The 25,164-nt window shown below is 38.5% G+C and overlaps 1 protein-coding gene across 3 annotated transcripts; it reads right to left on the bottom strand.

Moving 5' to 3' along the window:
• Window positions 1–1,816: 1,816 nt before the first annotated feature.
• Window positions 1,817–25,054, bottom strand: EDRF1 (erythroid differentiation regulatory factor 1). 3 transcript variants are annotated; one of them, XM_090145643.1, is made up of 25 exons: window positions 24,702–24,817; window positions 24,305–24,513; window positions 23,270–23,336; window positions 22,500–22,625; window positions 21,881–22,005; window positions 21,302–21,461; window positions 19,946–20,047; window positions 19,533–19,654; window positions 18,458–18,569; window positions 17,650–17,797; window positions 17,466–17,574; window positions 17,174–17,285; window positions 15,213–15,473; window positions 14,438–14,509; window positions 14,175–14,325; window positions 11,719–11,907; window positions 10,553–10,753; window positions 9,930–10,148; window positions 8,777–9,000; window positions 8,051–8,209; window positions 7,633–7,782; window positions 6,597–6,750; window positions 6,219–6,334; window positions 5,409–5,572; window positions 1,817–2,651 (listed from the first exon to the last, which is right to left on the bottom strand). In XM_090145643.1, exons 3-25 carry the CDS (start codon window positions 23,327–23,329, stop codon window positions 2,480–2,482), a joined length of 3,408 nt encoding a protein of 1,135 aa, XP_090001769.1. In that variant the 5' UTR covers window positions 23,330–23,336; window positions 24,305–24,513; window positions 24,702–24,817; the 3' UTR covers window positions 1,817–2,479. The 3 variants fall into 3 exon arrangements, with proteins under 3 accessions (XP_090001769.1, XP_031453182.2, XP_031453183.2); XM_031597322.2 differs by lacking the exon at window positions 24,702–24,817 and adding an exon at window positions 24,874–25,054 and having other exon boundaries at window positions 1,818–2,651; XM_031597323.2 differs by lacking the exons at window positions 19,946–20,047; window positions 24,702–24,817 and adding an exon at window positions 24,874–25,054 and having other exon boundaries at window positions 1,818–2,651.
• Window positions 25,055–25,164: the final 110 nt, after the last annotated feature.

The raw sequence follows: 25,164 nt of genomic DNA, 5'->3' as shown, positions 1-25,164 counted from the left end.
AGTACTAAGAGAAAAGGGAATAGAGTTTCAGCAATGGAGTGGCTTTTTATTCCTTTCCAGTCAGATCAGCTGATGTACAGGCCTGCTTTAGTTTCATCCATGGAACACTTTCACAGCTGAAACAATCCCCTCAGAGCTCATACATCCCTGAGCTCTCCCCTCTTCGGGGCTTAGGAATTCATCTTTTTGGAAGGCCTAGATAATATTTTTTGCAATGGGTCCTTGGTTACCAGCCTGTCCCTAGAGCACCACACAAAACTGCTCCCTACAGACAAGTGTTCAGCTGAGGAACAAACTGCTCTCCCAGCTGCTGGCTTTGCATTGCAAGTCTGCCTGCGGTATCAAGAAGCAGGAAATGTTCTGCTGTCTTATCCAACCACCACAGCATTTTTAAACCAGAGAGGGCTTAACACTTTTATTAGTAAGTCATTTGGCATGTGCCTTGCTGAAATTCTTCAGTTGTGTTTCGTTACAGGAAAGCAAGAAGCAAGCTTCTCCCCAAATCACAGAAACAGACTTCACACAGTAAGAGTTGCAGGGCTTACTCTGCAGCCATGTTCTTAGACTGGCTGACAGTCACAGTGCCAAATACTTAAAGCCCATAGAAGAGAAGCACACATTCACGTGTTTTGTGTGTGTGATTCTGAAATCATCAGGATGCAGGAATGTGTAAGTGGTACTCTGGAGAAAGCACACGTGTGAGCATGGATCTGTGTGGTGCAATGCCAATTAAACACAAGCCATGTCATCACTTGTCTCAGGTTACAGGGGAACCACAGATTACATTCTAGTCTTACAATGTTTTCTGGGACAGACCTTTTAGACTTTACTCTGGAAGTGAAAATTGGACTGAGATAAGCCTGCTTTATCAGATCTGATCAGAGGGTTTCAGCAGGATTTCCCCTTAGCAGCAGGAACCTGCTGAGGCCAGCTCCATAGGAAATCCTCTGGCCAAAACAATATCTTTCTACTCTCTGCACCTGAGACTCACTGATCTCAGCAGTCTTGCTTAGTTACCCCTCAGCTCTGAAGAAAAGATTGTCGTGAACACACTTCTCACACCCCTCCACCACTGCCAAATTTCCTGACAATATCAATTTCAAGCACAGTGCTTTTTTACCTTGCTTCAGAAACCTGAGCTGAAAGCTGCAGGGAATTGAACAGCAGGAGAAGCTAGGATAGCGCAAGGGGTTGAAGATGTAGTCAGGCCCCAGGTGAAAAGCAGGGAAAAAGACACCAGAACCCAAGCACCTGCTGTGCCATTTCATACAACTCACTCACTGAAAAGCAGAAGCAGCAGAAATTGAGACACACACTAAGACTCTCAGTTTTTACCCCTTCACAAGGCATATTTCTTCTTCCAGGCTTTGTGCTGCATCTGAAAGCTCAGCTTTCTCCTGAAAACAGACTCAAAGATACAAATGTAAAACCACACCAATACTGTCAGGCTTAAGGTTTCTGTCAACTTTTTTTCCCCAGGTAAAAACAACATGCCCTGTATAAAAACCACCAAAACTCTCATTTTGCATACCATACTGGCATTAAGAGTTACTGCCTCCAAACAGCTTAAGTATTTAATTCAGTATGTCTCTGAGTGTGGAGTGGCTTACACACACACACAGAGTACACACAAAAACTGGTAAAATGTTTAAATGACAATTACACACAATTTCTACCACCTCCTATGAGCTATACTTCTCATTTACAAGAGGAAAAAAATGCAGCATTTACAGTTTTTTCTTAACCCCCAGTGCTTTTCAAATGGTTCTAGTTCTGTTGAGCAGTTTACCTCACTGACAGAAGCATAACAAAGAGTGCAGTACAATTCATAGGTTTATTTAATAAATATTTATTTAAAAATATGCTTTTATTCACAGTTTCAAGTCTGAAAAAGATAACACTATTCTGGATCAATTCCAACACAGCTAAGATCATTCACCTCCTATTGCAAACAAAATACCAGCAATGGCAAACGCAAGAACCTTGCATCAAAGCAAGAAAGGCACACATTTTGTGCAGAAAAGTGACTGTAATGAGAGAAACGTATCCACACATTCAACAGAAATCTCCTTGCACTGCTTTAAAGTATTTCAATAAAGCTTTGCTTACAAAGTCTATCTCATTAAATATCAAACAGAACAACTGTGAGGTTATATTTCTACGCAAAATGTTTGCATTGCTGCAAAGCCCATTACCTTTAAGAGAAAAATTGTGCTTTTCTCCAAGATAAAAAAAATATTTTCAGTTTCTATCCAGAACCCCAACTTTGCATTTCAAACAAAGAAACGCTAATAACCAAACCATGCCAGAGTTATCACAGGTTCACAGGGAATTCCTACTCTTTCCCAGGTGTACTGTGTTAACCACATAGGCAGTATATGCTTATCACCTTTGATAAATCCAAATACCACATGGGAAAAAATACCACTGATCCCATGCATTCACAAGGCACTGTTTCTGCTCTTCTGCAGCACTTAAGTCACTGAATTCCACCACCATGGGCTTCACTATTCTGAGACAGCTGCTCCAGCAGGTTTAAGATTACCTCTATTCTCTCTAGCAGGGTCATACTTTTGTTAGCAGTTGCACGCAACAGAAGAGAGTAAACTTGCTTGTTTGTTTTAAGAGTGACTTCTTCTTCATTAGCACCCCTAAAAAGGGAATAAATTAAAGCTGTTATAACCTGACCACAATATTTTATTCTACAAATACAAACAAATAAAAGCTGTTAACCTGACCACAATATTTTAACTCTACAAATTATCAAAACGATCATCAAACAATAACATTATTTCTTTGAAACCACATAGCTGATGCTTTGATTTGTTAAGGCTTACTTCTTTAGCTCCCATTTCCTGGCGTTTCACAGCACTGCAGTCAGAGCCTCTGTTCCTACCGCAGGAAGGATAAGGAGTTCCAAATTTCTTTAACTCCTGTCTGGCCATTTTATTAACTTCACATTGTAAACCCTCCAGTCAGTGTCTCTGTGCCAAATCCCTGTACTTTTGTCAGAGTTTGTCTCATCTGATCTGGCTAAAAGCCAACAGACACCTGACTATTCTTGGGATGCTATTTGCTCCTGGGTTTGCCATAGCCCAGCCCTGCTTACCCACTACAGACATTTTCCTGTTCAAGCCTAAAGTCCATGACTTCACCATCCTTAAGTTTCAGACATCTGAATTATTTCTGTATTTTAGAGACTTTTCCATGCCAATAGCTTTACACAGAAGAGCTTTTTGCCAGTCTGCAGTTTAACATCTCATCGATTTTATCCATTTGACAGACATCATTGAAAATAATTTATTAAACAAGAGCTGGCCTACTACTTCAGCACTGCCACCCTACATTTAACACTCAAGACTAATAAATAAATGACTTGAATCAGAAGAAAAAAGAAAAGGAAATGCTGCTATTAGCATTACAATTAAATCAAGTGTGCATGCGTGCAAGCAGCAGCCAAGTTAATTGTGAATACTCAGGGAGTTACAAAAAAGGTAAAGCAAATTAAATTCATGACACTTGGCAGAAATCAGATTTAATTATAAAACAGAACAGGTAATCAATAAAAAGCCACTGAAATGCAAAGTATTTCCAGGATAAGTTACAAGAATTCCCAGAGCAAAGTATTAATTTCAATTACTTTTTCCTCTGATTTACACAGTCCAGTTCAGTTGCACTTATGCATTTAATTTCTGGAAGGTAAAACTGATTTCATTCAGTTTTATTGCTAGTCTGCAAGTTTCACTATCAACCATCAGTTTTTCCACATGTTCTGTTCTCTGCCAAAGTACATCTAAGGCCCTGCAAGAGCATCTGGGGGTGCTCATTTCCTTCCTTTTCAGTCTGCTTGTTATTAAAACAGAAGCCAGACGTTTTCTCTTTCTGTAAAGCAGAACTAAGGAGACACACACACCACTTACACAAGGTACCAGAAAGGTTTAACAAAAGGTTAAACAGAAGACATTGCTAAGCCGAGCCTCAATCCAACATTGTTTAAAGAAGTTTAAGATGCAACAGCAGCACTTGCATTTCACCTTAGTGTAACCTGTTCCCTATATGAAATCTTCAGTAGGAAACCTCATTCATGAGAGACTCCATGAGAAGCATTTGTTACACAACACTTAGCCAGATCACAAAACGGAGAGAATAGCTGAGTCAGTTACTTGGGGCAGCTGCATGGTTACATACAAGTTGTGCTTCAATCTTTTGCATTTTACATATTCAGATTGCCACCTTGTGGGAGCTTTTCTGTAAGTGAACACACCTAACAATGTACCTAAACCACTGCTAGAAAGGCACACAGGCTTTCAGCCTCATCATTTCCCATTTAGCAGGCTCCTGCTAGCAAGCAACTTACTGTGCAAGATTATTCCATTTCACAACTTTCTGAAGCAAAACAGCAGTTAGCATCAGCACTGTTTCAAAGTGACAAACACTTAACAACTTCCAGAATTTCTCTAATGCCTCATTTTCATAAATTAAACTTTGTTACAATAGAAAAAACAACTGTATGCCACTGTAACCTCTACAATCACCACATCTGCTATTAAGGGGGGGAGGGGGAAGTGTTCTCTGGATCCTAAAAACAATACACACATTCATATTTAACCAATTGAAAGAACAGCAGATCACAGCAGTAGCAAGACAGAAGACTGTCTCTTAGCTCAACTCCATCAGGCATTAGAAAGCTAATGCCAACAGGCACCTTCCCCTTACATCCTTCTGCTTACAGCACTACTGGTCTGCCTATGTTTATACTGAAGAATTGTGTGTGCTTACCTATGCTGTCACTAGTACATTTTATTATCACGATAGATCTAATCACCAGTAGTACACAGCAATTTTCCTCCTCACTAACTTTTTAAGTGTCATGCCACAGATGAAGACTGATGCCAATAAAACAAAGGACCCTTAACGTAGTGAACAATTACATTTTAAATTAGTGTATAGAGTCAGCACAGCAACAAGTACGACAGCTGGTTACAGCAGTACAAGTCAAGCCATTCTGTTCAACTGATGCCCATGAAAGTATATTCTGTAAAGGATAAGCTAGCTATCACAGAGCACGATGAAGCATCCACGATTCATAACTGTATTGTGCTTCTCAAATAACTATTACAAGCTTATTTCTTATTTGAAAAGAATTAGTCCAATTTTGTCCACTCAGTCCTGGAATCCTATCAGCAAATGAGGGGAAAAAACTTCACAAAGTGAAGGTCACTCCCTCAATTACACCTAAAAACCACCAGCTCCAAATGACCAATGGTCACCTCAACTCCTTCTCCACACAGAAGTCTGCTCCAGAAAGGAATAAACATCACACATCCTTGCATTCATAAGAGTACATAGTTTGTACAGACTTACGTATCCAAATTACATTTATGTATGCATAGCAAGATTTAGCTTACCCAGTTTTCTTTTTTGTCGAAGTTAACAACTTAATAGATTGAAGGAGAAGGAATGACATTCTAGACTCAAAAATACTAAGCAGTTTCATTACTTCTTCCTTGTTAAAGGCAGTGGAGGACTCATTAGGTGGTATACTCTCAGCATTATTCTCACCCTTGCTTATCTACAAAAAGAGAAACACAGGGAAACATGACACTTGACTCCACAATTAGAAGAATGGTACTCAGGTCAGATGAGCCATACTTTACAGGTTAGTTTACTCTTTACAGGAGTGGCACCAACATTACAATTAGTGTGACTTCATGGTTATGAGGCCTCCGTAATTACTTTGTAGTCACACTGCACACAAGTTATGACAAGTGCTTATGTTAAATCTATGCACTGTAATATTTAATCATAAAAAAAACAGGAAAATGCAGACTTGAATAGTCAATCTGTCACTCAAATTGTTAGAAATTTTGTAAATTTCAGCAGCATTTAGTAAAGAGGGACAAAAAGGCTCTGAATACAGAGATCTGACCGCAAAAAAAAAAAAAAGGAAGACAATTCTTGGAGAAATTTCCAGTTGTGAAGTGCTGGGGGAAGAGGTGGAACTTTTGACACCACTCCGAGAAAGGCAAGTTCTAAATTAAGTTCTCTCATCCACTTCCACATAAAGGCTGGAAGTGAATTGCAGAAGGTTCCATTTCTGTTCAGTTTAACTAAGTTGACTGAGAAGTAGACAAGCAATAACTTAATTGCCAACTGACCGCTTTTATATGAATGCACAAGATTTGTGGGAGCAATCAAATAACTTGATTTTCATTTACCTGCTCACTCTCTGCTGCAAGTTCTTTTCTGATAAGCTGGAACGCACACTTGGTTTTAACCATTATATCCAGGGCTCCAAACAATGTTTTTAACTTCCCAGCACTGCTGTTCTGACCTGAAGAGGGGAAAAAAATAATCAAGGACACTATTAACAACTCATTCTGGATTGCACTTTTATCTCCATCCAATGATTTCAGGAGTTCACGTGAAGTGTATACCGTCCTAGGCAACTTAGGAACAGTATGATAAAAATGCCTTTCTTCCAAAGGGGACTGTATTCTGAGAAGTGTGTTACTCCTACTCAAATAAAGTTATTTAGAAAGGAAATAAAACAGTTAGCAGCATTTTAGAAGACTATTCTAGGAAGACAGACTTACTTGCCATCTGGAATTCTGCAAATGCCACTCTTTCCAATTGCACACGGAGGAGCTCACAAGGTGCATCCTTTAAGAGCTGAAAGAGTCTTACTGCTTTACTGTAATGAAGATCAGCAAGTATGCGATGTTGTTTCCTCAAATGCTCATCACCAACCTGAGCTCAAAGTAGGGTATATAGTAAATGCCAGACAATTAATATGTTCTGAAAGCATTCGTTAGAAAAAAAATGCTTATGGAAAACAAGAGGTACAAACAATGGTTCTTCACCTCACCCCAAAATGGTTCAACTAAACCAAACCAGCACACTTACAGAATTCATCACTATCCTAGCTATGAATATACAGTAACTTCAATGAAATTATTAACAAATCCATGTTAAGTAGAACCAGAAACCACCACCCTCCAACACACCCCAAGAAGAAACATGCAAGTCTGCACTCAAGCATTAATTAATCATTAGTAGATAGCCTCCTAATAGAATGTTAGCAGAAATATCAAGAGAGTCACTTAGAAGCAAAATCAAACTGAAGATATTTATCATCAATATGATTATGTGAAACTACCTAGACTGAACCATAAAGCCAAAACACTCTGTGAAGGACAAGGCTGACGCACGGGAATAACACAAAACAGCACCACGAAGGTTCCAAATGGATTTTAGGAAAATAATCCTTATCTTGAAGGTGGACAAACACTAAAAAAGCCTTCCTAAAGAAGTGGCTGATGCTCTGTGCATGTCAGTGTTCAAGAGACATTTGGACAGCGCCCTTACGGTTGCACTTTAACTTACACCTAGCCCTGAAGTGCTCAGGCAGCTGGACTAGATCTCTGAAGGTCCTTCCAAATGAACTGTTCTATGCACAAATACCTGCACTTCACACACTGACTTAAATACAAGTCAGCTCGCATTTCCCAGTTAAGTCATTTTAAATAAAAGATATTCCAACTACAGTTAAGAAGATAAATTTCAGCCTTTACAAGTATTACCCGTTAAACATGGAACCTATATAGAAAAACCAACAGTTTGTGTTAGTACCTGGTTTCTGAGGCAACTGTGGTACATTGAAGCAAGTCTGTGGTGGATGGTTGCAGCACGATACTGGCAGAGAGGCTGCCGTGGAGACACTGTATCAACATCACAGTACTTCAAAGACTTCATCATGGCTTCGCTGACCTCCTTCTCTATCTACAAGAAGAAACAAAACCATGCAGTGGTGTTCCAGATTGAAAGTAATCACATAACATGGACTTGAAAGGGTTAAATGTGTTTTTACAATATAAGACTGAAAATCTTTACATAACTAACCATTTTATGATTTGCAACAGCTACCTTAAACTTTCATTAGATTACAAAGATCTTATACAAGCTATTCCAATTCAACTTGGCTTGCTGTTCCATTATTCAAGAACACAGCTTTTGTTAGCAGATGCCACAAATCCTCTCTCTCCATTACCTGTTCCTGAGCCTTCCTAGATAACGGAGCATAATCCTGCTGTAGAGTTGCCATAGTGAAATAAGTGGTAGACAGCTCCCAGTTCACAGAATCCCAAACAGCTGGATGCATCTCTCTCTTGCCAAGAGATCTTAGCGCTTTCAGATAGTAGTCAATAGCCTACAGATTATAAAATATAAAATAGATATATGTAACCAGTAACAATACATTCATAACAACTAAAAATTCATTTCTTTTTACTTGTGCTGAAAGGAAGCATTTCAAAATACCTCTGCTGCTTCACCAATATTTTTCTTATACTCATTCTAGTCTTGACTTACCCATCAGAATAAAAGTTTCAAAGGACACACTGGCCCTAGGTAACTTTTTATTCCCAAATGTACTAACAGAAGAAAGCACTGATTCTAAGCATCTGCTTTATTCTACATAATGAACACGATTGAAAACCATTATCTTGGGGCAAAAGTTCAGTGCTAGCTACTTTACTTAATTTTTACACAGTCAAAAGGAAGCATTCAGGTATGCTATACTTTCCATTACATTTAACTAACACGAAGCCAGAAGTTCCACAGCCCCTTATCAATCTTGCCAACTGCTGCATCTAGATAAATCACCAACTTCTCCATCCCAGCACCTTCATTATTTAAAGGATTCTAAGCTGCTCACATAAATTATGTGTTAAAAGGTAGAATAGGGTATGGGCCACTATAAAAAGTAATGTGTTACCTTATTATAATAAAGGGCCTCTTCTGGAGAAAATTCTCTTTTGAAGTCACCTTCAGTTGCACAGTGAGCTTGAGCACAAATTCGCATGAGCCTTCCTGTGTTGCACAGCAGGAGAGCAGCATTGGTGGCATCATCAATTGACTCGAAGTTCTGAATGCCTTTTTCAAAGCAAGAGAAGCTCTTCTTCCACAGTTGCTGCTCTGTTGTTGATACATTCTTACTCACTGAAGTTAAAACAAGGCTTTCCATTAATGCAAACTCTTCAAGGACACCAAACAAATGTTTGTTTGTTGTGCTACTTTTTGCTCACAGATTTCTAAAGATGCCCTTTTAGAATTTAAATGTGGTAAAATATTCTGAACACCCAAATTCATGGAAAATAGTAGCAAAACAAATGAAAATCTGTTAATATCTGGAGCATACTATTGCACATAGCATACATCACAAAGAACTGTGATAACATGGCACACCCAAGAAAGAAATTAGAAGTACAATTAATAAGTACTTCTCTCCCCCCTTTCTGGTTCAGGATATTAGTTATTTCTTTGAACTGGGTGAATGAAACAAAAAGTGATTTTCACAGACAAGCAAAATTCAGTATTAAGGCTGTTTTTTCTGGCTCAATAGCAGTTCTACAAAAACATGGAAATGAGGAACAGCCATCAAACTAAAATCTAGCCCACAATTCTTCAACCATTAATTAGACTAACACAGCAAGTATTTAGGAGACTGGAGCTGTTTACACTGAACCATCAGCATCAACTTAGTTTTAGCTTTAATAACTAGTGCTTCTAGACAAGACATTGTCTTCTTTTAAAAAAAATAAAGAAAAGCATTACATTTAGAAAAACAGCCTTTCCTCCCCCCCATTCTTTCCTGGGCATTCAACACACTTCAAGCAAATTTCTCCATATCTATGGTTTCCACTATTCAGCTTAGGCTGAATTAAAACAGTGCACAAATCATAGTAGTCTGCTGTAGATTACTTACAATGGACATTACAGTTGCACTGTTTTTCTAAAAATGATACTTACTACAAGTGTCATCTTAACATTCAGAAATGGTCAAGACTCCCTTCACAAATTAGTGAACATAATCATTTTTCTAGATCAATGGAAGAGCATACGGAAAGAAGCAAAACAAGAATGCTTACCCACTCTCTCAGTCTGCACAGCAGCAGCCTGATTCATGTAAAATACTCCAATTTCATTCCTGATATTACCCATCCTCTTCAGCACCTGTATATGCTGCTCAGGATTTTGCTTCTTCAAGTTACTGAAAAGTAAGATTTCATAAGCTGCTTCGTAACATTTGCAGCTGACTGAAAGTTGGCATTCCAAGTCCGTAGATAAGTCAGTAGCCCAGGCAAACACTAAAAAAAAAAAACCCAAAAAAACCAGAATGTCTCCATGTCAAATAGCATTTCCAAGTAAATCCAAGCCTCTGATAGTACAAGAAAGTCATTCAGTAAGATGACCAAGGATAAGACCCTCCCCAGAATGATCACACAGTTCTCACACACAAGCAGAATCTACCCAGGACACAAACAACTAATGCCTTCAGCTCATTTACAACTTCAGGCATGTCATACAATATTTTGATAACTCATTGTGTCCGTCATAAGCAAAAGGTGTTTTCTCTGATTAAAACAGAAATAGGCATAACCAACTCTCCTCTGGAAGCAATACTGCTGCATGAATTGGAGGAAGCACAGCAAAGCGACTTATTCCTGTCATATAGACAAATTACAACAGTTACCTTAAACCTGTGCCATACCTTGGCAGCTGGATTCTCTATGAAGGCTGTGCAGTATTTCCTGATCTTCCTTTGTCTGGTAGTTATATTCTTCAAGGTACGCTGCTCTGTTGTTGGCATTTTGAGCGAGCATTAATTGGATATCTCCACAAAGCGTTAAGCACTGACAAAGAAATACTAACACCTCAGGAAGCATGCTGGCAGAGAGACAGCAGTAGGTGTCTAAAAGAAAAGAATCCCATGGGTGAAGGAGAAGGAAGGAGAGAATGACAATTCTTAGGTTTTGACACAGACTGACAGCGTAATTGGTTTTATGTTACTTCCCACATTTATTCCCTGTATCCAGACAACACATGCTCTTCAGAGAGTAACTAACCTGTTTTTAAAATCACACTTATTCTACACAGCTGATGGCTTAGGAGTAGTGATTACAAATGCTAATCTCAGATTTTTAACTTCAACCAGGGAACACTGCATTTCAGGATTAACTTGAGTGAGATACAGTCTGAAATAACCGAATTTTCAAGCACTGCAGTTTACATTTAAGTCCTCTCAAGACTGAAAGTCTACACATACTGATGCTTTCTGTTGAGATCAAGCATTCTTTGCAAGGGCTTTACCACCCTCATCCTACAAGCCATCCAACTCAAATCCAAACACAGAAACAAAACAGCAGTACTAAAGCTGTAAGTATACACCATTTTCTGATTACTTAATATCCTAAATAGCCCATTTTCTCTCTTCCACCCTTCTCCCTTTCTTTGGATGTAATTCATTTTAGAGGTGTATCTAATTCAACTGACACTTTGGGTGAACATTTAAATGAAAAGGGAACCACCAGGAATTTCCAGAAAATCAGCATCTGTTTGCAATGACAGTACTATGAACACAGAAGGTTACCTCTGTGTTGCCACTAGGACTGAATGCTCACAGCTTCAGTGTTCAGAAATTTCAAGTCTGTGATCTGAGTTTTCCCACCCCATCAAAATGGTAGTAAGCCTTCTACCCAAATGGTGATGAGTTATTCTTACTACCCCCTTCTCTCCAGAAGGATGAGCTAGACACTTAGTTTAACTAAATACGCAGGCATATGATTTGTCACTGCATGTCACTAAGGTAAATCATGCATATAAGTATTTGATACTGTGAAATGTGTCAATATAGAGGTGACAACTCCAGTAACTTACCATGGCACTGTAAAGCCAGCTTGATGTATCGTAACGCTCTCCCATATTTCTGTAGAATCATAGCAGCATCAGACAGGACATAATAAGCCTTTGATGATTTCAGAATGAGCTGGAGTTTCATTTTATATTGCCACGATCCAGGAATCATTCCTGACTGACTGGAATGCTTATCCTTCTGAAATGAGCCCACTGTAACAAACAAAACCTCCTTGGTAAATCTCATTTCCATAAAATACACCAGAGGTCTGAACCAATTTCAGCAGACACATAGAATGTAAATAGCCACATTACAGCTCTGCACACTGGAGTATGCCAATTTGCACAGTACTATGTTTTTCATCTACAAAATGGACCCAACATTTGGAACCTTTCCACTTATCTCACCTGAATGCCTTGTATCTGAATACAAAGAGTACAGTGCCAATGCAGCTAAACTCCAGCATTCTCAACAGCTTCTGAAATGCAGGTGCAACAACCAAGTAGGGTTGATTTGTGATCAGTTCTGCCAAATTCTTATATTTGTTTTATTTCTGTATTAACTGCCTCAAACTAAGGAATTGTCCAGCACTACAGGAACTGGATAATCTAGTCATTCCTGCAAATAAGACCAAAGACCTTCTCACACCAGTTCCAAGATAATCATCAGCATAAGATCATGGTTCTGCCTTCGATGCTGCAGTGATTATGGAAGCAGAAAGCAGCTGCTTAGGAATTCAAGCACGCCAGAAGTTCTGATGCCAAAGGATAGAATTTTGTTGTCCTGACCAGGAGGGCTGAAGCAGAATAAGCAGCACATATTATGAGAAGCACACAGAATCAAGGCTTGTGCTTACAGCTGGACCTACAAGACCTGACTTGCAAACTGACAATCCTAGAAAAACTGCACATTCTTTAAGATAAAAGGAATTAAAGGAACAGAATACTCATACTGAATGCACATAACATTCAGAAGTGGTTCTTTTCAAGTTAAAAGTGTACTTGCCTTTTCAGTATGTACGTAAACATACACCAGAGAAACTCCATAATCTGCACTACAAAAAAACACCACAAAAAGCCATACTTGAAAACTAAAATTTCTCCCTTAAGCTTGAGTTACTTTTCTCTAAGTTGAATTCAATCACTATGACCCAAATGGGTAGCACCCATTGCTATTTTAAGGAAGAACTGCAATGCAGATCCAGAAATCAAGTAAAGTCTCTTTTGAGATCTGTGCAATATTTATCTCCCACACTTTCCAAGAAACTCATGCTTCTAAATAAAAAAGCAAGCAGCTGCAATGTGTCAGCAGCTCTAAAGAGCAAAGGCCGAAGACAGAGCCTGGCTGCATCACAGCTGAAATCAGCACACTGTTCTTGTTGAGCTGACCTCAATATAATTTTGCAGCAGATCTCCATACAAACGAATCACACACTCCATATTAACAGTACTGTCCAGAATTTCTGGGAGTTCAACACAGTGCAATTTTCTAATAGAGACATTATATTATGTGGTCAAGTATCTGATAAAACAACTAGGAAAACATTAATATATCTCCAGGTCACTGACATTCATGAGAATCATAGAAGTGGAAGACAATCACTTAATTGCTCTGATGCTCAACTCAAAACTGATTCTGCTCATTTAAGGATTTAAATGAGAAAAGGAGGAAATAGGAAAGATTGAGGAATTACAAAAATATATTCCATTTTCTTTCTGACATTTGCACAATTGAAGTCCTACAAAGGACTCATCACCTTGCAGAACACTCTACTATTTCCAGAATAGGAGTCCTTCCTACTCCCTTTTATGAGACTCCAGAGCAACATGAAGTAGACAGAAGCTTCTGGTCTTCAAATATCTAAACATAGTAAAAACACCTGTCTTTCCTGCTTCCTTCCATGATTTAGAGCTATAGGAAAAAGTTAACATTGAAATCCTGTTTAACTTTATGGTATATATGACCTATAACTGTAATGCATTTGTAAATGTAATATCCAGCAGCAAACACGAGGGGAAATCTGTCAGAAGTGAAAAGCTCTTTCACAAAGCTTCTGAATCATACACAAGAAAAAGGAGACTGAAAACTAAACAAATTTAAAAAACCACCACACAAAAACAACAAAAACAAACCCAACACACCCCCCACAAACAACTTACAGCACTCCTCACACCACATCCAAACACAAACTACTAAGCCCTTGTGGAAATCATGTGAAAGGTACAACACAATAAGGTTCAGTATCGTTATGTGTTTACTAACAAAAGATGCTCTGATATGCAAAATATCCCAAATACACTATTCTTAATAAAGAGGAACAGACTATAGCCTCCAATTTTGTTTCTATGTTGAGTATTTTCTCTTGCTTATCCAACAGCATAATTAGCAGCACACAAGTATGCTGTTTTGTCAATCAAAATGAAGCGGCAGCAGTTTGCTGGTACTGGAAATGTCTTATTTGCACAACAACACAACTTACTTTTGTCTAAAAATAAGGCCATCTGTTTTTCCAGGCACTCGGGACCACCACTGGTGGATTCATCCTCATATTTCAATGGGATTGGTGTGCTGGGGTCAGCAGCAGGAAGGTCACTCTCTTTTTTAACACTGCTGTCAACAGACTTCAAGCCCTGCAAGAAGAATTGCCTCAACTCACTTTCAAATCAATGCTCCACAAATACACGACACATGAGGAACTGTATGGTAGCTGAAGTACCATTACAGATTTGATAGTGAACTCACCTCCAGAACATAGCTAAGCACAAGCCTGCAACGTTCTTCAGCACCATGGCAGACAGGAAACGCACAACTAGGCTTGATTGAGGGCATAGCAGGGAAAAATAACAAAAACAGAAGAAAGAAGTTCAAAGTATTTCGTACTTTAGCTACAAGAAACAAAAGATTGCAAGAAAAAAGCTTGATAACAAAACATTTGATCTCCACATTGAAAAGGATCATGGTATTTATTTCTATTGTTTCAGACAGCAATTCATACCTGGTCATCACTACAGGATTTAATTTAACACCTGTACTTGGTCTCTCAGTAAGCTTAAAGAGAAGGAGGAAGAACAGATATTTTTACACTGTAACAGTAATCACAAAAGCACACACAGACTGTTTGCAGTGCAGACCCACAATCCAAAAGCTATTTAGTCAAAGCAGGACTTCACCCTTGAAGGGCTCGATAGCTTAGGGCTGGGTTGTTTGTTTGTTTTTCTTTGTTTGTGTTTGTGGTCATCTACAGTTCTTAAACATGGCTACAGCTGCAGTACTTATTCCTGTCACAACAGCCCATCTATTTTTTTTGTAGAGGACCTCAAATTCTATGAACAGCTAATGAAAAAGCTGACTGAAGCATGAGGCAGAGGAAAAAAAAAACAAAAATGAAAACCCACAACTAAAAAAGAGAAAGCACATGATGACAGCTTATGAAGAAAACTAATAGTCAACTGAATTTTGCAGTATCAATTGAAGCTTTCAAAAAATTCCTTAAACAAAAACCCATAACTTTACTTACACGTATTCGATGAACAGACTTGTATTTTTCTGGTACTGACAATTCTCCTACAGATTTTATTATAGCCACTGCTTTGTTGTCATCTGGTGGATCAGAACTGTTACTGTAAGAACCATTCTCATCACTGTCTGGCATTTCTTCCTCTTCTTCACTATAACTTTCATCAGAATTTCCGTTTATAGGGAAGTCTGTATTGTCTTCTTTTTTAGGCTCATCTAACTGGAAGAGCTCTGACAGCATGAAGTTTGCTGAAGCAATAATCTTTTCAAAAAAGGAAAAAAGAAAAACCAGTGATTCATTTCCATGTAAAAATTCTCTTTTGAAAGGCAACAGCAATATACTTTCACTTAGAATAAGGAGCAAACAGTACATACAAATAGATATTTGATAATCTGCAAGTACAGCCTGTATTCTCACCTTGCCTGAGCACTGAATGTTTAAACAATATTTAAGAAACAAGTCAAAGGAGATGGCCAGCTAACCATTGTATGTGCAAACAGAGCAGGCAGTCAAGCTCACTCACATTTGTTTTTACCCACCTTACAGATGCAAATGAATTATAAACCTCTACAAACTTCTAGAAAGCAACCTGCCCTTCTTGCCTTCCTCCAATCTAAAATTTGTTTTAGAAGACAGCCCTTTCAGGGCCTTTGCCTCTTGTTTTGCAGAAGAGGACAAAGGTAAGAATTAGGAAGTAGGGCCACCCTGTCCCATACCTTTCTTTCATTCATAAAGAAGGGCAGTGGTTGATTACTCTTTTCTTCTTTTGAGTGCCATTTTAAGAACCTTTTTTCACATCTTTTTTGTTTTAGCTATAGTGTGGGAGAAAACGTAATCTGCTTTCCAGAGTAGCTCCCACCTCCACTTTTCCCCAGCAGAGTTAAGCATTCAGAGGTCTGCATTTCATTTCTTCCTGCTGTTTTGGTTTATTTATTTACATGCTTTAATATTACCAACATATTTTGAAACTCTGACCATGTATAATTATGAAATACTAAATATTGGGCACTTAAAAGCTATCCTACAGCAGCAGCAAGATTAGCTACATAGCACATCAGGACAAATCCAAGGCACACTGGTGATGAACTAAGACTGTGATCTAAAACTAGCACTGTTTCCTCACCCTTAAGTTTATCTTTTATATAGAAATAAGTCTTGAGGCAAGAGGTACCAATGCTCAAACTAATTTCTTCCTTAAGTCTGCTGTAGTACTCAAGTCTGCATACTTCACTCCATAACCTCCCACCTCCTCCCTCAAGATAGAGGACATAAACACCTGAAACACAGTGGGGCCAAGACTGCTTCACTGAACTTCTCTGCAATGACACCTGAGATTAATACAGCAAGATGAGAAATATATATATGCATTCTATATAAACATTTTTTCCTCCCACTTTAAGAAATGTTTGCAGAAAGGTTTATTAATGAACAAACACATCTGATAATTATGCCAGCAAAAAAAACCAAAAGCATTTCTTACATCAAGGTTTAATATTTCTACCACAAGCTTACTTGAAGCTTGAAATCTCGCTCAGAGAGCAGTCATATTCCTATCACAAGAGGAATTTTGAGACTCAGGGATGAGTCATACTGTGATCAGATCTGCTAGGAAATTTGGGTCACATCCAGTGAAAAACAAACTAAAACAGACCACATACTGCATTAAAGTGACCTGCTTTTAGGCATCTGGCTCTTGAACTAGAATCAGCAATTTTAAGTTGAAACTAGTTGGAACTCATCTGTGGAACTAGATGATCCTAAAGATCTCCTCCAACCCAAACCATTCTGTGTTTATGCTCCACCTTAAGTTACTGACTCCACATGTCTCAATGCTTATACAAATGCTAATAGCTTTAAGTCTTCAAGTTCTGGATTTAGGTGCCTAAGTAGGAAGGGTTCTGACCACCAAGAAAACTTCTCCATTGCCTTTACACAAAGATACAAGAACATAATGCTCTTACTTGAGGATGTCTGCCATTGTCCAGTAACTTAAGACAATTCAGAAGCAATGTTCTGATAGTGCCATAGTGTTTCTTGTTCTGGTTTTTCTTCAGCATCATATTGCAAGCAACTCTAAGAGGAAAGAGTTGAAAAAACTAGTGACCTTTTTTGTGCTATATGGAAAAAAGCTTTAAGCAAGATCACCACAAATGTAGGCTTTCCAAATGTTTTAACAGGTCTACAAGACTTAGTGAGAACACAGTTTGCACAAAGAAATAACAGAATTTACAACAGAAGTTATTAAAAACTCACTTGTATAGAAGAATTGCCACTGGCATTGTAAAAGGGTTTTGGTATTTGTCTTCTGTTTCTTCACAAAGGGTGGTTAGGTCATAGAGTTTTACTATATCACTCCCACTTGCTGAAAGGCAAGACTTTTTATTAAGCAGCATGACATAAACTGAGAAAAGATTTATGTTAATCTAAGTTTACTTACCCTTAAATAACCAGTATGTATGTCCTTCTTTGGTGCAATTTGACTTCAAAAAAGATAAGATATTTTGAGCAATATCTTTTATCACTTTGGTAGAGAAATTAGAGTTCTCCAAATTGGGAATATCTTCAGTCTTGATCATTTCATACTTCTGCAAGGAATACGTTTTAAAACAAGATCAGGAGGGTTTTTTTTGCCACTATCACACAAATCTACAGATCAGAATCTCTATTATCTACATAAAGAAACCCTCTACTACTACAGTGTCAAAATTCTACTGGCTTATTTCTATGATATACTTTAAGATTTGAGTGGTATTATCAAATTATGCCTGCTTTTAAAGAAGATCCACTGCTAAGAGAAACTTATGACTGAGTAAACAGAGAACAAAAGAAGCAGTGCAAAATCTACCTACAACATCAGTGAAACTTAGCCAGCAACTGTCTGCTGCCAATTGCAAGTGATAAATCCAGCCAGTATCTGCAGGCTCTTGAATTGTTTCTTAATTGAAACAATTAAGAGGCACGCACCACAGATTTTAAAGATGCAAGAAACTGGTGCATTTCTGCAGCCATATTCTTTCATTTCTTTGTCACGGTACATCTGAGCAAACGGAAATCTTACATGCAGGGAAGGAAGAAAAAAGAACATATTTTTAGATGAATGTTGCAAGCTGTGTAGATATTTCTTATTTTGCAAGGCAGATTTTGTAATCTTTTTGTCAGAGCAGTAAGATTTGAAAGATCTTTTACAGTTGCAACAGTTTTAGTAGAGAATGATTGATGGACTAGGCACAAACAGTCAGGCTTACCTGAACAATTCCATTAACATGAAAGCACATCACAAGCTCTGGTACGTTGCATATTAAGTTGTCCAACCAATAGTCAATTCCTGTTAACACATTTATTGGCTTGTTGTTATCCCTAGAAACAAATATTCCTGGTGTTATTTAAGTCTTTGTTTACTCTTCAGAAAATAAGTGATGTTTACTAATGGGATTCATTAGGACTTCAGTCAATCACCATAGTGCATGGCACTAAAACACTTACTTGTTAATTGTTATATTCTGTAGAGGCAAACAATGGAATACATTCACATTTCCTCAGCAGTTTGAGTTTTTGCCTACACTGACACCAAAACATGAACAAGATTCACACATCACCCTATTACCAAAATAATAAGTGCTGTTCTAAAAGGCTATTCTGAAGGTCTAAAGGAATGGCAGCACTGGCAGCACCTAATTATAGCACAAGCTTTCTCCTAGACTTTCCAAAATTCCTTTCAAAACAAAATACTTAATTTCTAGATGCATCTTAAGATGACAAATACGTCAAACAAGTTTGAAGTCTTTGCTCATTCTCTGCCAGTGCATAGGCAGGAACAGAGAGCCCCGTAACCAAGTAATCAGCAAAGCACTAATGAACAGAAAACAGAGCACAATTTCTATAAAAATAAGTTTTAAATACTTATGAAGTGCCTAACAAGCAGTTAGTAAAATTAAGAATTCCATCACAAGAAATATGACTGCCATCCTTTATTAAAATACAAATACAGAAAAGTTACAGACTAATTTAATGGTATCTTAACACTTAAATGCACATTGAAGACTCACAAAAGGCTGCAGACAGCCACTGCTTTCAAATAAAGATTCAGATAGGTAGAAGAAGGAGCAGAGCATCTCAAGTTCCAGTGCACGAGGACTCTGGGACTTAACTATGGGACTTCCTGAATTCCAGGATTTTATAATGCCATTGCCACTTAAGTCTGAAGCACAAATTTGATTGTTTAAACTGCATGTAAGTATTAAGAGTCAACCAAAAACTTGCAGATAGCTAAATAGGAAAGCAAAGCAATAAGTCAAAGGCTGGCATACACAATCAATTCACCTGAGACGTAAGCTCACAGCAGGGTATCTCCCACCTCCAAATATAGGCATATTTGATCCTACTAACATGTGGATATCTTCAAAGGTCCACAAGATGTTACGAACAAAGTCATTTTTAAGTCCCTTCATTAAGAGAAAAAATTGGTCTATAAATCACCATTATAAACACATTTCTCTGTGACTATCTGCAGAATTACAAGAAAGCAAGATGCAAAAGCAGCAAATACAAGACAGCACAAAATGAACTATGCTATGCATTCATGTTAACTTAAAGGACTGAGATCACAGATGTCACACAAGCTACTTCTACAGGAGATTTAAGTTTCTTTCTTGGCTCCAATTTAGACCAAATTTTAATGTGTCTGATTAAATTGGGGAAGTTGTGTTTGAGCTCAAATTTGACATATAGCATACCTGACTGTTTTCCCCGTCATTGAACAAAGTAGTCAGGTTTTGTTCTTTGGGGGCTGAGGCCACATGCCCCACTATATATGAGGGTTCAAGAGGCACATTTCCCTGTGAAGAGCACAAGGATAAGGAGTGATTCCACTGCTGAGGTAACTTAGGCCATAGAAAAGAGTTATAATGTTTATATTTTGAATGACAAAAGCATAGAAGACAAGAACTTTTACCTCCACCATATTAAAACATATATAAAAATACATACAAAAATATAAAAGCCTCCAGTCAGCGACAAGACCGTTTCTTCTGCTACAGCTAGTTCCAAAAATGTTGTACTCCATTTCTTATATCGTCATAATCTTCAGGAAGAAAGATTTTCCAGGAACACTTTGTTCCCCAAGAGTCAGGACCTCTGGACCATAAGCCTACTTTCTCAATGTCTTATTTTATTTATAAATAAGAAAAAAACCAACACCTTAACAAATGCACAACAGCCTCCTTGCCGAGTGATTTGGCAGTAATTACTCAAGAAAATGAGAAAGGAGTAGCTCTTTTTCTAAGAGTATTCAAGAACTGAATTATACCTTCGCTTTAAAATGTTACTGTAGCAGAACACATGAACTTATGATTTGAGGTCAACATAGGTAAGAAACATCGTAAGTTAGCATTTGGCATACTAATTACCACCACTGTTTAGAATAAAGATAATCCAGACTGTAGACTGAATACAGTATTTTTCATCCTCCCAGGAACTTCATTAATTCCTGTACAGCAATACTTCAAGACCACTAGGATTAATTTTCATAAACAAGACTAGTCAGAGAGAAACCCTGGATTAGAGCCTAATACTAACAGTAGTTTGTTGTATAATTGACATTACTCCCTTCTATTTGCTTTACCCCAAAGCAAGCATTTGTACACATTGCTTAACTGTTTTGCAAACACTTTCATAGACTCTTATCTTCCTCTTCACCAGTAAATTCAAGGCCACCACAGAAATTCCATGGTAATTAAAAAAAGCAGCTCAAAACCATAAGTTTCTACACACACCAGCCAAATACTGTTTGCTTACTTTCAGGTGTAGTCACAGATAACCACTCTTAGCCAAAAGTTTTTTCTTTCAAAAAACGCATGTGTATTTCTGGACACTGTCATACTAAATAAGAAAATCACTTTCAAAGTTCTGAGCACTGAAACATTGGCATGAGTTGAAATGCACGTGCTGCCAAGTAACTGTAACTGTTCATGTCTTTGTGACGTGATTGATGAGTATAATGGCAATACCTTTGAAAACCTAATATAGACAACATTTTGTTTGGAATACATATATTTCCTACAAAAACTAACACACCATTTAAATGCACTAACCTGATTAGAGGCACCTGGATCTTCAGATAATGAAGAAGGCATTTCAAAAGGAGCTGGCCAGGAGGCCCTTCCTGCTTCATCACTCTCACCTGGAACAGCACCCTCCTCGTGCTGTTTTGAACTGGAAGGAACAGGCTGAGCAGCTCCATCACCATTAATGCTGACAAAATATTAACAAGTTTACAATATAGAATCCTTTATAGGATTTAAGTTTGTCTTGATTTATCAGTCTCAGAGAAAGCTTAGCTAATATGCTAGAAGAATGCTACAAGGACAAGTTTTACTGTATTGTGGGAGGCATCACTGTACTTTGCACGTAAGCAAAATCCATTTTTGAGAAGGAATACTGAGGGAAGTTAAGCTATTCTACTTAATTTTACATTTTCACATACAGCAACTCAATAAAAACACATTCATGTTATTTCATGATGTCATCTATCAAATTCCTCCATGTAAGGATAAAGCAGTAATTAAGACAGACAAATTCTAACATTCACTTCAAAATAATAAACTGGCCAGAAGTTGGTGCAGAATTCAAGATCCGTGCAGAATTCAAGATTCATGCAGACATAAGGTTACCTGTAATACAAAAATTTGGAAAGGATAGCCTTCTGGTACCAGTGCTCTTTACTCTTCTTTTTTCTTTGCCACTTCTGATCAATTAGCCTTTGATAAAACTCCTTCAGCCACGTCCAATCCCCTGTCTAGTCAATATAATATGAAATCAACATCAGGGTGCACTTGCAAACTAAGCAAAGTACCTCATTACCTTATGAACTTATCAACTACAACATCAAAAACAAACTCCAATAAACTCTTGGTTATTTATTGAAAAGATATCACCTAAAAAGTTGCATTTCAACAAAGTCAACTTCTCATTAAAAAAAGTCATATACATGGTAAGAGACTGCACAGTAACAATAAATTAGTTAAATTAATAAAATTGCATAGCAATACGGAGGCAATTACAGAAAAAATAAATGTAGAATTTTAATCCTACAATACCATGAATATAAAGACATCAGATTCTCTGTCACAGTTTGTGATTAAACCAATTGCTGCAGCATATGCTTCACATAGATCATTTGTACTAGCAGATAGATCTCAGGAACTTTGATATATGCTTTCTCACTGGCTACACTACTCTCAAAATAATGCATTTTGACCATATAGTATACATCACAAAAGGAAAGTTAACCTGAGATGATCTCATGAAGAGTTCTTGAATATCTAGTTCATCCAGCAAGAGCGTCCTCCCAATGCGATGTACTGCCATGCTCACATGTGACTTGCTGTAAGGTATCTTCAGAAGTTTTTTAATGTTCTTGTAGGAGAAAAGAGAACAGAGATTATCTTCCATATAATTAAACATCAGTGTAAAACAGAATTCTTAAAAAACTGGACACAAAGGATACATTCTTAACATTGGAAAGGCACAGCCAGAAAAAGAAAATTTCTGTCTCTATAAGGTTTTAAGACCATCTCTCACTCAAGAAGCTGCATTTGCTGAGGTCAGGTATGAGAACATGAACAAGAGTAACAAAAAAAAAAAAATCACTGGCAAATGATGGTGTCAAGTCACCAGTATAAACTGTGTACTGCATTTAAACATTATCTCTTGGATCATCATAACCAAGTACCACCAAAAGTGACTAAGAAAAAGAAAGTTTATGGTTTGGAGTTGAAAGTTTTATCTTCACCACAGAAATAACAATTTGTCAGGTACCCAGAGGACACCAGGACAGAGCTCTAAGTCAGAGCAGTTATCTGTCCAAGATAAACATAAGAGAACATGCATCTTCCTTCTTCTGAATCATCTTATCTGAATTATGCATAGCTGTTTCAGTAGATCTTTACTTTCCCTCAATAAACACAAAGATGACCGGAGACAGGACAGTAGTTTATGGGAAGGTTTATACAAGGTTTATATAAGGCATCTGAATGATAAAACTTAAAAGTTATACAAACCTCTGAATCAGACACAACATCCACATCATTTCCAATAGAGTCAATGAAGTCATATGCCATTCCAAAGCTATAGAGAAAATAGTTCAAGTCATTAATTACAGAGGGACATCAAATAACTTGCCCTGCAAAGCAAGAAATCACTCTGAAAGCTTTTTCAGAATTAAAAAAAAAAACAGACTCTAGCTACATGTTACTAGATATAATGAGACCTAAAGCTAGTTAACAGAACAGTCCTGACACAAGTTTTTCAAAGATATTATTGAAAAAGTTGATATTCAAGTTCAAAATACGCCATAAAGCAATTTGTGATTTGTTGAAGTCAAAAAATCCTAAGTATTAAACAAGTTGTCTTGGTGTTGTCTGTTTATCACCTAAAATTTGATTACGAGGATTTAAACAAAGACCCTCAGTAAACTGCTAAATTTCACTAGCTAGTTGATTTACTGTGAATCTGCTTGCTCAGCAGAGGATTTAAAAGCCTTATTCCTAAACATTCTGAACTCACCTCATTCAACTACTTTGCAAGCACACATGCATAAAGGTAACACCACTTTCTGGGTTTGTCCCTAGTTTTTCCCTTTTGTGTTCACTTTTGACACGGCTACAAAGCTTTTTCCTGCTACTAGTTAACCAGTTCCAATTTATGAAGATCCAGAACAGCCGTAAGTTTGCTCCTTGACTGCCTAAGGAAACCACACTTCTACCATTTTCAGCCTCTGCCAAAAGCAGAGTGGCTAGCTCAAGCAGACTAGTTTAATCTTGACAAATTTGATTTTAATAGCCAGCCTGAGAAGGACACAAAGACACAAAGTCAGCATCGCTGCCTCATGGAAGCTGTTGTTACATACTTGAAAAAATAAAGTCCATCAGCATTAAAAGCATCATTAATTATTTAAAAAGGAGATAGCATAAAGGCAGATGGAAAAGTAGGAGTGATACCTCGCTGTTACAAGAAAAAATTCAATGAACTTCGACCTTCTATTGGATTTAGTATTAAAGATCTGGGAAAAAAACAACAGAGCCTGCTGTAGGTACCTCGAGAACGGTGTGCTCTTCTTGTTGTTGCCCAGAACAGTCGTGCCTGCAGGTCCCAGCTTGGCACTTTCACGTAACCAATTTGCAGGCGGCAGCTTCAGGTCCGTCTTCTCCTGCAGCCAGGCAAAGGCTGCTTGCGGTGGGGCTGAGGAGTACTTCACCACAGCGCTGCTCTTCACCTCATTGCCTCCAAGGAACAGCACCGAGCCCTGTTTTTCAAAGGGAAATCGGTTTCTGTGGCTTTAAAGGCAAAGGACGACCCGTCCCGCTAAGCCCTTTCAGTGCGAGTGACACAAGCAGCAAAACACGCCGCTGCAGCTACACGGAAAGCTTTGAACTGACACACTTAAAAGGAGAAACGGACCCACAGCGTATCATTTAGGTAATTAAAACGCACTTAAATGTAAGGACGAGAACACTGCCTGCAATTTCTGCTTAATCACAACGAGCGCGTTCCTGCCTCTCGCCAGGCCGGCAGCGGCACCGCCTCCCTCACACAGACGTGAGCCGCACTCGCACCTGTGCGGGAACCCGCAGAACCCCCGGGCCGCGCTCGCCCCAGCCGTCACCTGCTTGGTCTCCTCCGCGTCTCCCCTCAGAGAGGCGGCGGCCCCGAGGCCGCAGAGCTCCGCCATCTTCCGCCCGCTCCCTGCGGCGGTAACGGCAGCGGCGGGGGCAGGGGGCCGCCAGCGCCCCGCGGCGCCTCACGTGATGCTCTCACGTGACGCTACGTGACGTCACGACTGCGTTGGCACTTCTCGCGTGCTTTCCCGTGAAGTCCCAGGGGGAAGGGAAGGCGGGGAGGAAAGGAATCGGCCAATGGGAGAGCGCGGGGGCGGGGCCTGAGGGCAGGGCGTGGC

The sequence above is a fragment of the Phasianus colchicus genome, chromosome 8 (genome assembly GCF_987193195.1).
Source record: "Phasianus colchicus chromosome 8, bPhaCol1.hap1.1, whole genome shotgun sequence".
Lineage (NCBI taxonomy): Eukaryota > Metazoa > Chordata > Aves > Galliformes > Phasianidae > Phasianus > Phasianus colchicus.
The sequence above is the reverse complement of the archived record's forward strand: the minus strand, read 5'-3'. Positions and strand labels throughout refer to the sequence as shown.